Below are 15,613 nucleotides of genomic sequence, written 5' to 3' on the forward strand. Positions count from 1 at the left end.
AATCACAATGTCACCTGTGTGTCAGTCTTCTCCTTTGTCACCCTTTCACTACGCATGAGGTCGCTGCAGTGGCTTCTCAGTTGTCAGTGGTCTCAGTTGTCTGACACACCACTGATTGTCTTCAGGTCTCTGTGAAAGTGTCGAGAGACATAGAATGGTGGTCCCAGAGAAACAACCTACTGAAAGGGGCATAGTTTTGGCAAACCTCGCCCCGACCGACCCTGGTCACGGACAAGTCCCTAAAAGATTGTGGCACTTACCTACAAGACCTGACTGTGAGCCACCAGTGGTCTCCGTCAGAAGGCGAAAACACATACATTTGCTTGAGTTCAGATCTATTAGGCTGCCAAGACTGCTGGTCCTGACAGACAACACAGAGACTATGCACTACCTCAACAAAAACGAAGTGGTGTAGGCTTCTTTGTCTCTGTGCAGAGAATCAATGCAACTGTGGTTCTCGGCTCTGTAGAACCGATTTTCTCTGTTGGCAGCTCACCTGGCCAGCAGGGAGATCATGATTGCATATGCCTTGAGCACACAGACGTTGGCCTCCAAGGAAAGGAACTCTGCCAGGAGGTTCTGGTTGAAGTGTTCTCAGGTTGGGGGTCTCCTCAGCTGAACCTTTTTCACTTTGTGTGAACAGGAAGTGCAGGTTGTTCTCCTCCATGGAGTTTCTACGACTGGGTTCTCTGGGTGACGCCTTGATGGTTGAGTGGGACTTTGACCTGCTCTGTGTTCCCACTAATCCCTACCATTCTGCCTGTTTGGGTCCATGTTGAACTTGATCGCTCTGGACTGGGCCCGGAGAACGTGGTACCCAGAATTGCTAGGCATGGTCCTTTGCCCTCATTGATGCCTTGTAGAGAGGTTTGAACTCTCCCAAGCATAAGGATTAATACTGCATCTGAACCTCATCAGGCTGATACTTCATACATGGCTGCTGAAAGTTTCAAGTATAAGTAGTAGGATTTGTTGGACATCATCCTAGACATGCTCCACTGCTAGGAAACCCACCACCAAGTCCATGTATGCATGATGGTGTTGTATGTTTTCAACATGGTGCCATGCAAGGAATCTGTACCCTTTTACCTGCTGCACGTCCAATTTTGAATTTTCTGCTTTCTTTGGCCCAGTTAGGCCTTCAGATTGGCACTGTGAAGCGGTATCTTGCTGCCATTTCGGTTTTTAAGAGGACCCCAGCACTGGGCTTGATTTTCATTATCCCCACTGTCATGCAGTTATTTTGGTGATTGCGATATAAGTTTCCCCCACGCCATGTTTGGCATGGGACTTGAATTTAGTGTTAACGTTTCTTATGGATGCTCCGTTTGAGCCCCTGCACTTCTGCTTTTCAAGGGTTCTCACCCTCCTAGTTATTTTCCTGGTTGCCATCACTACGCTAGACAGGTGTGTGTGAGCTCCAGGTGTTGTCAGTTAAACCTTTCTACTTGTTTTTTTTCCCCCCCAACGAGAAAGTGACGTTGAGACCATCCTGTCTTTTGAAGGTTGTCTTTGATTTTCATCTCTCTGAAAGGATCCATCTTCCTGTCTTTTTTCCTCTGCCTTACCCTTCCAAGGCAGACAAATGATTCCATCGGCTGTACCCGGCGCAGGCCCTCTGATAATATGTCACTCGGATGAGAGAAGCCAGGAAAGATGACCAGCTTTTCACTCGTTATGCTGGTACCTTTGCAGGCAAGGCCGTAACCAAACAAACCCTGTCAAGGTGGATCATACCCTGCATCTTGGAATGCTATGATCGTGCTGGTAAAGATGTGCCTCGGGGCACATTTCACTAGAGGGACTGGCTGCCACTTCAGCTCTTCAATGTGGAGTCCCTCTTCTGGACATTTGCCATGTGGCAGGACTGTCCTTCAGAGTTTTCTGGCTTAAGGTGGTGTCTTTGCGCTCTTCCATCTTTCAGATCTATGCACCGCTATGGGAGTCTTGTAAAGATGAGCAATCTGCTGGTAGAAGTAATCCATTAGAAGTGGTAGAGGAAAAGGTTGGAAATATGTTCATGGCTCGCTGCACCTCAATATGTACTGGCCCCGATGTCCTATCCGAGGACTGGGCAGGTTGAGGTGTCCTGCGGAGCCGATGCAGAGCTGCGCTGCACCCTCTTTCGGCAGAAACGTTTCAGAAGAGGAGCTGCACTGGGAGATGCATATCAAAGATGAGGAATCCATGGGCGGGACATCAATCAGAAAGAACATTAGAGAGGTAAGTCACAGTATGTTTTGTAATCATCTTGTGCTTCACGTGAAGAGTGAGTGAGTGACAGGAAATTATTTTAAGTTTGGTATAGCCTCTAACCGTCATGAAGAGGGAGCCCTACATGCCATCCAGCAACGCAGTCCGAAAGTTGGTAAATAGTTTACGCTTTTCCGGTTTGCCTGCATTTGTGGTCACACTTCTGAAATGTAATATTAATGATTTTTTTTACTTGATAATTTATGGATTTTGACTCTGAAATATGGAAAAGGATGATTTATCACAGCATGAATAATGCTGCCTCTTTATCTCACTCGATTTTTGATTTTATCAACCCAACCCTTTTCTGTCTCCATTTCATGTTTATTCAGACTACACAATGAGCAGATTCTGACGGAGGAGCAGGAAGATGATGAATTGAAAGGTGTGAGTGATTTGAGGAAAATTGCTGCCCAGCTACTTCAGCAAGAGAAACAGAACAGGTATATGACAAATGGCCATTAAATAATTGTGAAGAAGATTAGGTGAAGAGAGTGTAAGCTGCTCTGGTTGGAGATGAAGCCTGTCCACCTCTTTTGCTGAAGACAACAAGAACCAAAATAAGGTGCAGATGGTGTATGTTAAAGGCCTTTCTATTGCTATGTTTGTGCAGTCATTGGCTATGATGTGTAATTGTGTACTACGAATTCTCAGCCTGATGAATGGGAATCATTTCAGCACGTGGAATGGAAATAATTCAGGCTTGAGAACGGAGAATAATTCCAGCTAGAGAACTGCAATTACATGTAGCTAATTCTTTTTCATATTTAGCAGAGTTCATTTGTTGGCATTCAGAACTAAATGTTGCAGAAAGTACATTTACAGGGTTCTTCTACCTTTTTCTTTTTCGGTACTATTCAGAAGTGTTCCATGTTGCAGTAGTCCATAACAGAAATAGATAAAAATAGACTTCTTATCATAGCCTTATAGACCTGCAGTGAGGGCCTTACCAGGCGTTATCGGCCCTGAAGACCGAGTTTCGCGAGGGCCTTTAACAAGGTTGACAGAATTCTCACCCTCCCTTTCGGGTGGGTCAGACTTGTACCATTCGTCATCGATGACGAGTTAACAAAAAAGAAGACATTGATTCAGACTGCAAAGTCTCTGGCAATTCTTACTAAAACAGGATCAAAACCCTTTCAACATAGTCAAAGAAGGTCGGACTTCAAACCGTGATCGTTTGGCAGGTTTAATGGGTTTCGTGACCAGAGGGTTTGCCAGCCTTGCAGTTCTCAGAGCGAGCACAGACGAAAGCAGCAACGGACCACACCAGGGATTTTTCACGCTCCCTACTCCATGGCTGCCTGTGACAGTAAACAAGGATGAAGTTCAGATCAGTGACCATACTTCTCCTGTGGGGAGGGGGGGACGGTTGACTCTGTTTGCGAGTAATTGGATGCGTTTCTTTCTTGACTCCTTGGATTCTGTCGGTGTCAACGGGGTTCAGCCTTGCTCTTACCTCTCCTCCCTCTTCCCCACCGCTGCTACAGATTGGCTCTCCTCCTCTATTGAGGGAAATGTTGCAACTCTGGAACATGCAGGCAGTGCAACCAGTGCCTCCGGGTATTATTCCAGGATTTTTCTCAGTGCCCAAGAACAAACAGTCTCGCCCTGGACCTTTCTTTCCTCAACCTTTTGCTCCCACTCGAATGTTTGAAGATGCTAACACTGGCTCACATAGCGGAGTCTCTGTGCGCAGGAGACTGGATGTGCTCCTTAGACTTAAAGGATGCATACCTGCATGTCCCCATCTTCCAACTGCACCAGAGGTTCCTGCAGTTCACCATTATGCTGCACCATTTCCAATACAAGGTGCTGCCGTTTGGTCTCATTGCAGCACCTTATGTGTTCACAAAGCTTATGAACACTGTGGCGAACCTCCTTCGATTGGAGGGCGCCACCTATACCCCTTACTTAGACGATTGGCTGGTGAGGGCATCCTCTCCCGAGGGGGCTCCCCACTCCTGCTAGAGGTTGGTGGATGTACTCCACCACCTGGGGTTCTCCCTTAACCAAACGAGTTTGCAGTTGCTCCCCTCAGGACCTCGGGTTTCTGGGGTTCAGATGGAACCCGGTGGCTCAGAGGGTCTTCGCCACAGCCGACAAGTTAAAATCTCTCTGCATGGTGGTTTGCCACTTCCTTTCCAATCCTGCGACCTCAGCGTGGTGGTTTCAACACTTGCTGGGGCTCATGTCGTTGTGTGTCCTGACAGTAGAGCATGCCAGACTCATAAGGCACGTTCAACTCCATTTAGTGTCCTCTTGGGACCAGGAGACAGAGTTGCAGTCAGACTGCTCCTCCCATCTGCTCGTCACCCAGACCTCTGTTGGTGGTTCCTTGACTGCAGTGTGTCAGTGGTAGCTCTGTTCTCTCAGCCGGTGCGTTCTTTTGTGGTGACTACAGACTCTTCCCTCAGGCTGATGGGCTGATCACTCAAGGCTTTTCTCCCCTTAATCAGGGGCAAGGTGGTCATGGTCAGGACTGACAATTCAACCACAATGTTCCACTTGAACAATCTGGGGGGACCAGGTCTCCGCTCATCTGCATGGAGGTGATTTAAATCTGGGAATGTGCTCTGTCAGAGGGAATTTGGTTCTCTGCAGTTCATCTCCACGGGGACAGCAACGTGGAGGCTGTCAGACTGATCTGTCTGGGCTACAACACGTAAGAGTGGGAATTACACATCAACTCCTTTCCACCACTCTTTCGGAGGTGAGCCTGTTTTCCTCACCACAGAACTCCAAATGCCCCCTCTTTTCATCATGTTTGGAGCTGGGCTCCTTGGTGGACGTTTTCCAACTCTGCTGGGGTGGCCCCAAATGCTACTCCTTTCCTCTTCCTCCTCTGCTCCAGAGGACCCTCTGCAAGTTTTGGAGCTCTGTGGGATGCACTCTAATCCTTATCGCCCCTCACTGGCCATCAAGGGCGTTGTTCTCGAATCTCCTCAAGCTGAAGTCACAAGGCCCGGTCCACCTCCCGATCCTTAGCAGGAGCTTCCTCAATCAACAGTACGGGAGGTGGAGCACCCAGACACGAGCAAGCTGTCCCTCTCGGCTTGGCTCGTGATCAGCTAATTTATATCAAAGGGCTCCTGGTGAGAGCAACCCTATTCTGCCCAGGAAGGCTAAAGTTACTAGAACAAAAGTGAATGGGTTGGAAAAACAATCTTACTATGTATCCTCCTCCCTTCTATTTTTCTTTCCCAAAACAGCAAGTCTAAGTGTATGAAATCACACTCATAGAGTTCCATAAAGTTTTTATATTGGAAAACGATTTTTGAATTTCACATAATGAACATCATATCAAAGACAAAACACCTAAGCAAACATAAATTGCATGATAAGAACAAAACAGAAACCTGTATTTACAGGATGGTCTAATTGTATAAAACGTTAATGCAGTTACTACTGTCGCTACTGCAAGTATACGACAGGCGTCAAACACAGAGTGATCAAATAAATCAATCGTACAAATCTCTAAGAACACAAACAATTAACAGTGATAGTGTTGTGTTTTTGGTAAAAAGTGTCTACACCAGGTGTTTCAGCCCTATAACGGGGCTCGGTGAGCCATTTCTTCCTAGGGCCTTCATCAGGACGAAGGGAATACTGTGTGGTCAGGATGTTCAGGGAATGCTGTAACAGGAAAGGAGAAATTGGATAAGGGGAGGCTCCAAACTGATTTGGTTTAGTGCGTGACATGAATCACTACATGTCTAACTGAGAATTAGATAAGACATGGCTTACCTGTGGGGACGATGGTCTAACCACAGGTAAAGGTAACGTAGGTGACCTAGTAGGAAAATGGACAATACCGAGTGAGTACATCTGGTATTGTGAGGCTCAATCATAGAGAACAGACAGGGAGGTCCACATGTTAACTGAATGGATCTTACCTATTAATGGTGGCGGTACATCCAAAAGTCAGCGCGCTATGGCATCTATCTTTCTACACAAAGTGCTAAAAAAACACAAAGGAGTATATGTAGTCATTCTGGATGTGCGATCTGTGTAGTGCGAAATGCACACAGAGAAATTGAAATGAGAGAAGCAGTGATGGCATGCTTACCCAAAGAAAAAGGGGACGATGTCTCCCATAGGCAAAAGCTTAGGCTCGGAAAATAACCCATCTAATGGAGTCCCGGGCGCGGAATCTAAACAAATGGGTGGAAAAACGAGATGTCAGAATTCTCTGCTCGTAATGCACTGTGCTTGACAGAGACTCGAGCGTCTAATTGGTTACCTGTATCCGTGCTCAACCAGTGTGAGCAGTAGTTAGCTGGCTAAAGCGCGATCCAAGCTTGCGCGCTGCTGCCGACGGGGGAGCTCTCAGTGAAGCGCCCTCTGCAGTGTCTGCTCGTGTCTGGTGGACAGACGCTTACGGAGAAAGGATGCCGTCGCTAAGCGCCATGTAAAGGTTTAGCGGGCGCCATCTTGGATAGGGAAATGCTGATTAATAGCGCGGCTGTTCTGAAAGTTTGAAAACAAACTTGTACAAGAGGCACATGTTAATGAGAGTAATTGGACAGTACAGGCCACCTCAGTAAGTTAAAGAGCCGCGGAATTAATAAACGTTGCCATGGCAACCGGAACGTTGTTTACGAAAAGGGGGAGGGAGAGCCTCAGTGTGGTCACATCTAGTCCCGGGGCCAGCACACTCTAGTCAGACAGTCTAATGGACCAGGAACGGAAATACCTCAAAAAACTAGGTACATCGATGTGATGGTACGGTGTCCAGAGGCGAAAAAGATATGTAAAAAGTGTTACAGTATATCACAAGACCTGTGTCCAAAAGACTGCAAACTTACATATTAGTGTACAACTGCTTTCACATATCCTCTCGTGGTATATCAATTGCTTGGGGACCAACTACAGCACCATCAAATAAACAAATAATTTTGTATTGCATCTTTTTGGATATCCCGAAACAGAATCATGATCTAGTTGATCAAAACATTGTCTTCATTGACAACACGTGTTAGGGTTTTGAAACACTCACATCATAATCGGTGGTCGTGTCTGAGTCTATGTGGAGGACATAACACAGCTACAGGGTGAATCCTACAGGAAGGATTTCCATCCGACAGAAATATTTAGACCTGTTTTTACCGTCTCTAATATGTGCACCCACCTCTGCTCAATTTGTGTAAGGGGTCGACTAAGGTCCCCTCCTCTAATCGTGGGTTCAAGTTTCTGGATGATGAACCATCTGAGGTCCACATCCTTATGTTTGAAGAGTACAAAATGCTCAACAAGAGGTTTGTCAGGGACATTGTTCCAGATGCAGGAGCGGTGTTCAGATATGCGCATTGTTATGGGGCGAATGGTTTTGCCCACATATAGAAGGCCACAAGGGCACTTGATAATGTAGATGACCCCGTTCGAATTGCAGTTGGTATGTGTCTTGAGGGTCCATTTCAAATTCTTGTGCTCAAAAACATTTTGCTGTATGGTTAAAGGACATACCACGCATTGGCCACATTTGTAGTGTCCTACTACTGCTGCTAAATTCCAAAGTGTATTCTCAATTGGTGGTGCTGGTTCAATGAAAGTGTGGACAAGGGTGTCCCTTAAGTTCTTGTTTTTTTTGTAAGCAAAACATGGGACTTTATTGAGTGTACCTTCTTGTTTGACTAGATGCCAGTTCTTCTTGACCACTTTTTGGATGACATCACTCAGAGGGCTGAAAGTGGTAACACAGCCTAATCTGTCTAGATCTTTTTTCGGTTTGGTCTCAATGCAGATTTCCCTGGGGTGGGTGTGTGGCTCTTTTCTTGGTGTCTCTTATAGCTTTGCGGGGGTATCCTCTCTCTGTCAGTCTTTCTTGTAGATCTTCTGAATGTTTTTTGAACCTCTCGGTCTCAGTGCAGTTTCTCCGGATTCTCAAAAACTGTCCATATGGTAAGTTGTATTTTAAACCATGTGGGTGTAGCTGTCGAAATGAAGTAAACTATCCCGAATACATAGTTCGTGATCAGCTAAGGCTTTGCCCGCACTCTTTTCAGTGAGCAATTGGGATATTATCGAGAAGACCAGGAAACCCTCCATTCACAATACAAAAGTAAGTAGACCAGATTCGGCCACTGGGCGCCGGAGGGGAGCGTGACCCGCTCACATGCACCCTGGATCATTTCATGTCTTTCTCTGCACACCTGGCCTGCTCTGGGGTCCAAGTGGATGCCTGCCGCACTTACCTAGCAGCTATCTGGGCCTACAATAACTCCAGGGATGAGACCTTCTTAGCAGCTATCCCGGTGGGGAAGGCACACCTCAAGGGCTTAACAAGATTGTTTCCTCCAGTGGACAGGCCCCATCCCATCTGGGACCTGAATATGGTGCCAGCGGCCTGGCAGCACAAGCCATTTGAGCCAATGGCTTCAGCCGTCACTCAGTGGGTTACTCTCAAGTCGGTTCTGCCTGTGGCTCTCACATCGGCGCGTAGGATCAGCGAGCTGCAGCATCCCATCTGGGACCTGAATGTGGTGCTAGCAGCCTTGCAGCGCAAGCTGTTTGAGCCAACGGCTTTAGTCGACATTCGGTGGGTTACGCTGAAGTCGGTTCTGCTGGTGGCTCACACCTCAGTGCATAGGATCAGCTGCAGGCGGTGGTGTCATGTGAGCCGTTCACAATCTTTCACAACAATAAGATACTTCTGCACACTCATCCCAAATTCCTGGCCAAGGTGGTTTCCCCTTTTTATCTAAATAAGGAAAATGTCCTTAGCAGTTTTCTTCCATAATCGGCAGTTTGACGTGGAAAGAGTGCTCCATTCCTTGGATCTGACGAGGGTGCTCAAATTTTCTGTCTCCCGAACAAAGACTTTCAGAAAAAAGAAGCACTGTTCATCAAGTTTGCAGTCAGAGACCCCAAGTTTCCAAGGCCTCCATCGCCCATTGAATGGACCTTACCAGAGGCATATGCAGCCACAGGAAAGAAGGTGCCTTCAGGTATCCATGCTCACGCTGTTAGGGCCAAAGTTACTGTAGTGACTTTTCAGAGACATGCCTCCTGGGAGGTAATCAGTAAAGTGGCTATGTGGATTACGCCATCCGCATTCTACAAACATTACTCTCTAAACACCAGTTCCAGGAAGGATGCAGAATTTGGGCAAGCGGTTCTGAGAAATCTCTTTTCCTCCAGCTAGTCTAACTGCAATTCAGTTGGCTCCACCAAGTTCTCTTGTTTCGGTGGAATCACCCACAAGGATGGAGGAAAGGTGACTGGCCATATGAGTAAGGAAAGTTACTCGCTGTAGTGAGTAGAGTATTCATAGTCCTTAGTCCCGTTTCCTCCATACGTCCCACCCTCCATCTCCTGCTAGTATCCAAAAGAGCTAATATGATGGGTATCCAGGTTAACCTGCCTTCGATGTGTCAAAAGGGGACTGAGGTGAGGTGCCGGAGTGGCTGGGGCTACTCGTTATCCCATGCCCAAGGCTGTGCCCCTATGTGTTATGCTAACTTTAAAGAGAAAACTCATTTTTCGCACTGCCAGTGGTTCCAATACCGTCGCCTAGCGTCGCCATGCCTAGGAATGCCCCACAGGGATGGGGGAAAGGGGACTAAGGACCGAGTACTCTAGTTAGTAGATCAAACAACTTTTATTTTTAAGCTAACTGGCTCTTATTGGCCACAAGCCACAGCTAAATGGCCCCCAGCTCCCCTCAATTTTGAACCCTGCATACTGGCTGTATGTATACACACATTGTAGAATAGGATAACAGATTTTCTTCAGACCTTCCACTACAGAAGTGTGAGACTTTAAGTGGGGATTGCAGATGCCCGGCAAGTAGCCAGAAGCAAGCAGGGATATGCTGCAAGCCACGTGGATACAGTGGCCAGGCTATGTCCCTATGCCCCAACGGAAGAGTACCAAACTAGTGGCTTATGCTCAAAATAAAGTTCAGGGCCTCCTCTTTGAAATACTTTTTTTTAACTTGTCCACAGATGAAGAGTTAACAAAGAGAAAAGAAATCCTTGTGCACTGTCAGGGATCAAAGCATGAGGCAATACAATTGAGTTCAAGTTCAATTGGATCTTTACAATATGGGTCAAAGCAAGTAGTGCTCTAGTAAAGTGCAGCAGAAATGTGAGGAATAACTAAGTGGCCCAAGCTAACGGAAAGTTCAAACCTAACAAAGTCCAAAAAATAAACATAGTTCAGCATGGCTTGTCTTTCCTCTGGTCTTGTCTCTGGGATATCTTCCCAGACTGAGCCCTTGGATAAAGGCTACATAGTATGTCTCTGGGATCTGACATACTCCTGAGTCTCTTATTTCTACAAATTTGGACATGTGGCACTACTCTGTCAAGGTCTGACGGATTTAAGAACTAGACATATGAGTAAAGTGATTGAGGATCGCAAATTGACGGAAGTGGAGGACATTTTGACTTTTCTGTTAAAGGGAGACAATCTAACAGCCACGGTCTGTCTGTCTGACATGTTTAAAGGAGGCATTCAAATTGATCATCTATCCCACACCTGGTTAAAGGTTGTACTCACTAATTCATTCTTTTATATTCCCTCTGTAAAAAAATAGCCTCCGATGTAAAGCAAAGGAAATGTTTGATGTGTGTTTGACGTATGATAAAGGTTTGAAATAAACCATAATCCATTTAATAAAAAAAAAATAGGATTTCAGGGTTTCTCTTACCTTTCTTCTCTAGTGTCGCAAGTCTATCTGTCTTTCCAGTGCCTGGTTCTTATCTCTCCCCTGAGGACTTGAAGATTATAACCCAGCATGGGGGCTAAGAGGACATCTTGCTTCCTCCTCTGTCTCCCAGACTTTGTCTTGCCATTTATCTCTGTTTCCCCTTTCACAAGACTAACCCTACTTCTCGAAGAGGAGTGTCTCTGTGAGATACTAGGAAGCCTGTGGCAAGGGAAGCAGGGCTTTGGCCGAGAGTGTGGCACATCCCAAATGTATGGATGTAAACAGAGCAGGTTTAGCAGAATACAAGGATGGTTAAGTAGTCACTCCCCTGTCCCTATTCAACATGCTTGTCGTTGCCAGACAGGCAGCTACATGTGGACTGCCCTCCACTGTAATTTCTCTCCTTCACTCCCCTGTTACTCCTTCCAAGTACTGTACCAATTTCTCCTCCAATTTCTCTACCCGAACTATGACTCTCTACCTTTCTACTTCCTTTATCTGCTCTAGGCCAGTTCCTTGTCCCTCTCGTCCTGTTCATTCCCCCTTCATATCGACCTCAGATATTGGTAAACTTCATCCACCTCTCTACACTCACTTCCTTCACCTCTTTGGGTATTGTCCTTCGCATGATGACTGCCTTCTTCACCCCTTCAGGAACACCCTTCTCGACACTGTTGTTCTTAAGAATTCTATTATGTCTTTCACCTTCATATCTTTGGGTACCTATTTTCTGGATACCCTTAAGTTCAAACTCTTCAGCTCTTCGTCCTTGCTCTCCTCTCGTCTATTTTTCTCAGCTTCCTCATTCTTAGAGCCCCCTCCGCCACCTCTTCTCCCTCCCTCATCTCTGACTGTCTGTCTGTTCTAGCATATTTTGAATTAAAATAGATCACATTTATATAACATTTATAACAAAAATGAACAAGCAGTGACCTTTTGTACAATCCTGTTTACGGTGATGGAAGACAACTTTACCTTCAACTTACTTTGGGTATTTAGATCTACTTTCTGAACAACTCCAGGAAGAGAAATGTCTCCCTCCCATCCCAAAGACGTGACCAAAATTCCTCTGTTACTAACCAATCACTGTTTTGCACAAAGCGAGAGAAGTATTTGTTTCTAAGGACACTGTGCCTGGGCAATCCATCAACAGATGTTTAACAGTTAGTTTAGACCTCCGGTCACATAGGTTACAGATTCCATCAGTTTCTGGACCTTTTATTTCTGATCCTTAACAGGTCCCTAGTGACCACTAAATTCATTCTGAATCTCAGAGTTTGCACGCCAGTGTTGGTTTGGGAACCTACAAAGATACTCCGGCAAATGTCCTAAAGGTTTGTCCAGAGGAATCATTGATTTAAAACATATTTTATCCACAAACAAAGCCCTTGTTACGATCCAATCAGATTGAGCCAACCTTTTTTAAAAACTTTTTGTGGATTTTCAATTCCCTTTTCGATGAGCCACAAGAATCCAGATGACTCAAAACCTTGCTTTAAGTTGTGTAGAAAAGAATTTTAGTTTGAATCCATCAGATTCTTAGCATCTACATATAGTGAATTTAGCCTTGGGACCAAAATTAACCTGTATAATGCAATTCTTTTCCATGCTGCTTGGCTACCTAAAGATTGAATGCATAGTTCATATCACAACCTGGACATCGACAAAGAAGGTGGCAGGTTAAGAACTTTTTTCCACAGTCTACCCTCTAGCCGGGTCCAGTTAATTTTCGCAACCAAGGTTTCCAGTTTGATCCCGTACATTAGAATTGGGATAACCTTTCTGCTATAGAATTTGATCAGAGGAACAAGGCTGAATTTACAATATCTTTCTTGAATAGATTTCATTTGGCAACCTAGTTGTCTAATTTTCACATCAAGGTAGGTCTCAATTGCTGACAACGATTGGTTGGATCTAATTTGAAAACCCAGATATTTTAATTCTTTCACTAAGGGTATTTTGATGATGTTGAGGCTCCACCTACACTTTCTCAGACCACATTTCCTGGCTTGTTTAAATGCCATTACAGCGGTTTTGATAGGGTTGATCAATAGATAATTCTCCTTAGCATAATTAGAGAATGCATTGATCAATCCCTGCAGGCTGATTGCCGTGTAGTCTACCAAAATGATATCAACTGCATATCCTAGTCCACAGATTTTCTGATCACCCATCATAGGCGCTACCAATGAATAGCCCATTAAGTAATTCCAAAGATCTGCCATAGATAGGTTAAAAAGACAGGGGGCAACCATGCACCACTGTTTTACACCCTTATTCGTAGGAATTTTTGAGGATAAATCCTCCTCCAAATTCAAGCAGACTTGTATAAAGGTTGACTCGTGCAGATGAATAATTATAGCCATCAGGCCCTGTGGTGTACCCGAGTCCCTCAGTTTGCACCAGAGCTTGCCCCTATTTATGGTGTCAAAAACACAGGAGAGGTCAATCCAAGCCCCATATAGATATTTATATTTTGGATTATTACCACTCAGAATCTTTAGTGCCATTACATTCAACGATGTGGAAAGGCCCTTGCAAAAACCGGTTGGGAACTTGGATATTATATTTGCTTGATTTGCCCAGTCCTCCAGATCTTTAAGGACTAACCTAGTAAATATTTTGCTTTCCACATCCATCAATACTATAGGTCTATACTTAGCTGGTTTCGATCCCTCCCCCTTCTTTAAAATGGGTATTACGAGTGCCGTGCTCCAGGAAGATGGAATTTTGCGAGAGCTTAGAATGTTATTGAATAGAGTAAACCAGATGGAGGACCATAAACCTGATGATTTACGTAAAGTTTCATTAGTCAGGCCATTTGGCCCTGCTTCTCTTGATGTTGAAGACCAACAAATAAAGTCTGATTTGATTTTCATCCATCTTCAAATCCTACATCTGGTCTTTACTAATTGAAGAAATACATCAATTCAATTTTTCGAATTTAGTTACAAAGTGGTTTGTCCATTCTGATTAATTGATACAATTGGTTTGGGAGACGGAGATGTGCTGAATTGGCGCATTTATAAAGCTCCAGATGTTTCTAGAGCTAGACTCAATTTGTATTTATTGTGTTTTATATAGCGCCTTTGTCCAAAGTGCTTTACATAGGACAGTCAACAATATAATCAAATAGAATGCAAATCAGCGTTCATAAACAGTAACATTCAAACTGTGTTCATAAATAGTAACAATCAGTTAGCATTAATGGGAGTAATCAGTCAACCAGTGTTCATAAACAGTAACAATCAATTAGCGTTCATAAGAGTAAATGAATCAGTGTCCACAGAAGATTAAATCAATTAGAAGACTGTAGCAAGTGGGTTTTTGGAGAGGAACGGAACAGAGGATCGGAAGTAATGGAGCGAAGAGACAGGGGAAGCATGTTCCAGTGAAGAGGGGCTAGGAGCTGGAACGAGCAAAAACGGGATTGGGCACAAGGGGGACGTGTGACATTGAGTCTAAAAAGATTAGTAGAGCGGTGGGAGCGAGCTGGAGAGTAAAAAGAAAGGAGAGATGCAAGGTTGTCAGGAGCAAGGCCATAGAGACATTTGAACACGAGACAGAGAAAGTTGTATTTAAGCTGAGAATAGAAGGGCAACCAGCCAAGAGAGGCCATGGAAGGAGAAATTAGGGCATGGTAGGAGAGAAGACAGAGTGAGAGAATTGAAGAATAATAGATAGATTTAAGAGGAGCAAGGCGTGAGTGGGGAAGACCAAAGAACAGAACAGAACAGAACAATAGAATAGTCGGGAGAAGACTAGTGAGGAGATGAGTTTTGTAGCGTGGAAAGTGAGAAAAGGGCGGACTTTGCGGATGTTGTAGGGATGAAATCGACAGGTGCGGGTTGTAAGGGAGATGTGGTGGTCAAAGGAGATTTTAGAGTCAAAGTAAATGCCAGGATTGCGGGCAGAGGTAGAGATTGAGAGACAGGAGGGAGGAAAAGAGATGGAAGAGGGAGGAGATTGCGAGATGAGTGTTTGCGGGAAAGAATAGGACCTCCGTTTCTTCGGCATTGAGAGTGAGGAAGTGAGAGGTCATCCAGGACTTGATGGCAGTGAGGCAGGATGAGAGAGTCTGATGAATGTCTGAGGAGAAGTACGAGATGGATAGAAAGAGCTGGGTGTCGTCAGCGTAAAAGTGGTGAGACACTCTAAAGGATGAGATAATGGGGGCAAGAAAGGAAGTATAAAAAGAAAATAGAAAGTGACCAAGGACTGAACCTTGAGGAACGCCATGGACTAGAGGAATGTGAGGAGAAGTGTTGCTGTCCCAAGAGACAGCAAAGGTGCAGTTGGATAGGTATGATGAAAACCATGATAGAACAGATCAGCGCAGACAAAGGGAGGAGAGAGAGTCCAGGAGCAGAGAATGATCTACAGTGTCAAAGGCATCAGCAGATCAAGTAAAATAAGAATAGATGAGTGTTTGGAGTAGCGAGCAGTGAGAAGAGAATTAAGTATGTAGTTAAGGGCTGTTTCAGTTGAATAGTGGGAGCCGAAATCGGACTGAGTCGGAGGAAGGAGAGATAGGCTAGACACAAATGATGAGATTTGTGAATAAACAAGGCGCTCAAGGAGTTTGGATTGAAAAGGTAAGAGGGATATAGGATGAAATGTAGAAGCAAGAAGGGGGTTAGCTGTAGGTTTCTTTAGGATAGGTATGATAATTGCATGTTTAAAGGCAGAAGGAAAGGTAGAGGTGGT

At 45.0% G+C, this 15,613-nt stretch overlaps 1 protein-coding gene across 2 annotated transcripts in view; it reads left to right on the forward strand.

Annotated features, from left to right (window-relative positions):
• The window catches only part of LRCH2 (leucine rich repeats and calponin homology domain containing 2), a 2,196,342-nt gene that overhangs the window by 1,200,773 nt on the left and 979,956 nt on the right, over positions 1-15,613 (forward strand). For both annotated transcript variants that reach the window (XM_069612877.1, XM_069612878.1), the window contains exon 11: positions 2,586-2,696. In XM_069612877.1, the coding sequence (XP_069468978.1) occupies positions 2,586-2,696 (111 nt within the window). The remainder of the gene's footprint in view (positions 1-2,585; positions 2,697-15,613) is intronic.

This window comes from Ambystoma mexicanum, chromosome 5p, assembly GCF_040938575.1.
Source record: "Ambystoma mexicanum isolate Mex_15411 chromosome 5p, UKY_AmexF1_1, whole genome shotgun sequence".
Taxonomy (NCBI): Eukaryota; Metazoa; Chordata; class Amphibia; order Caudata; family Ambystomatidae; genus Ambystoma; species Ambystoma mexicanum.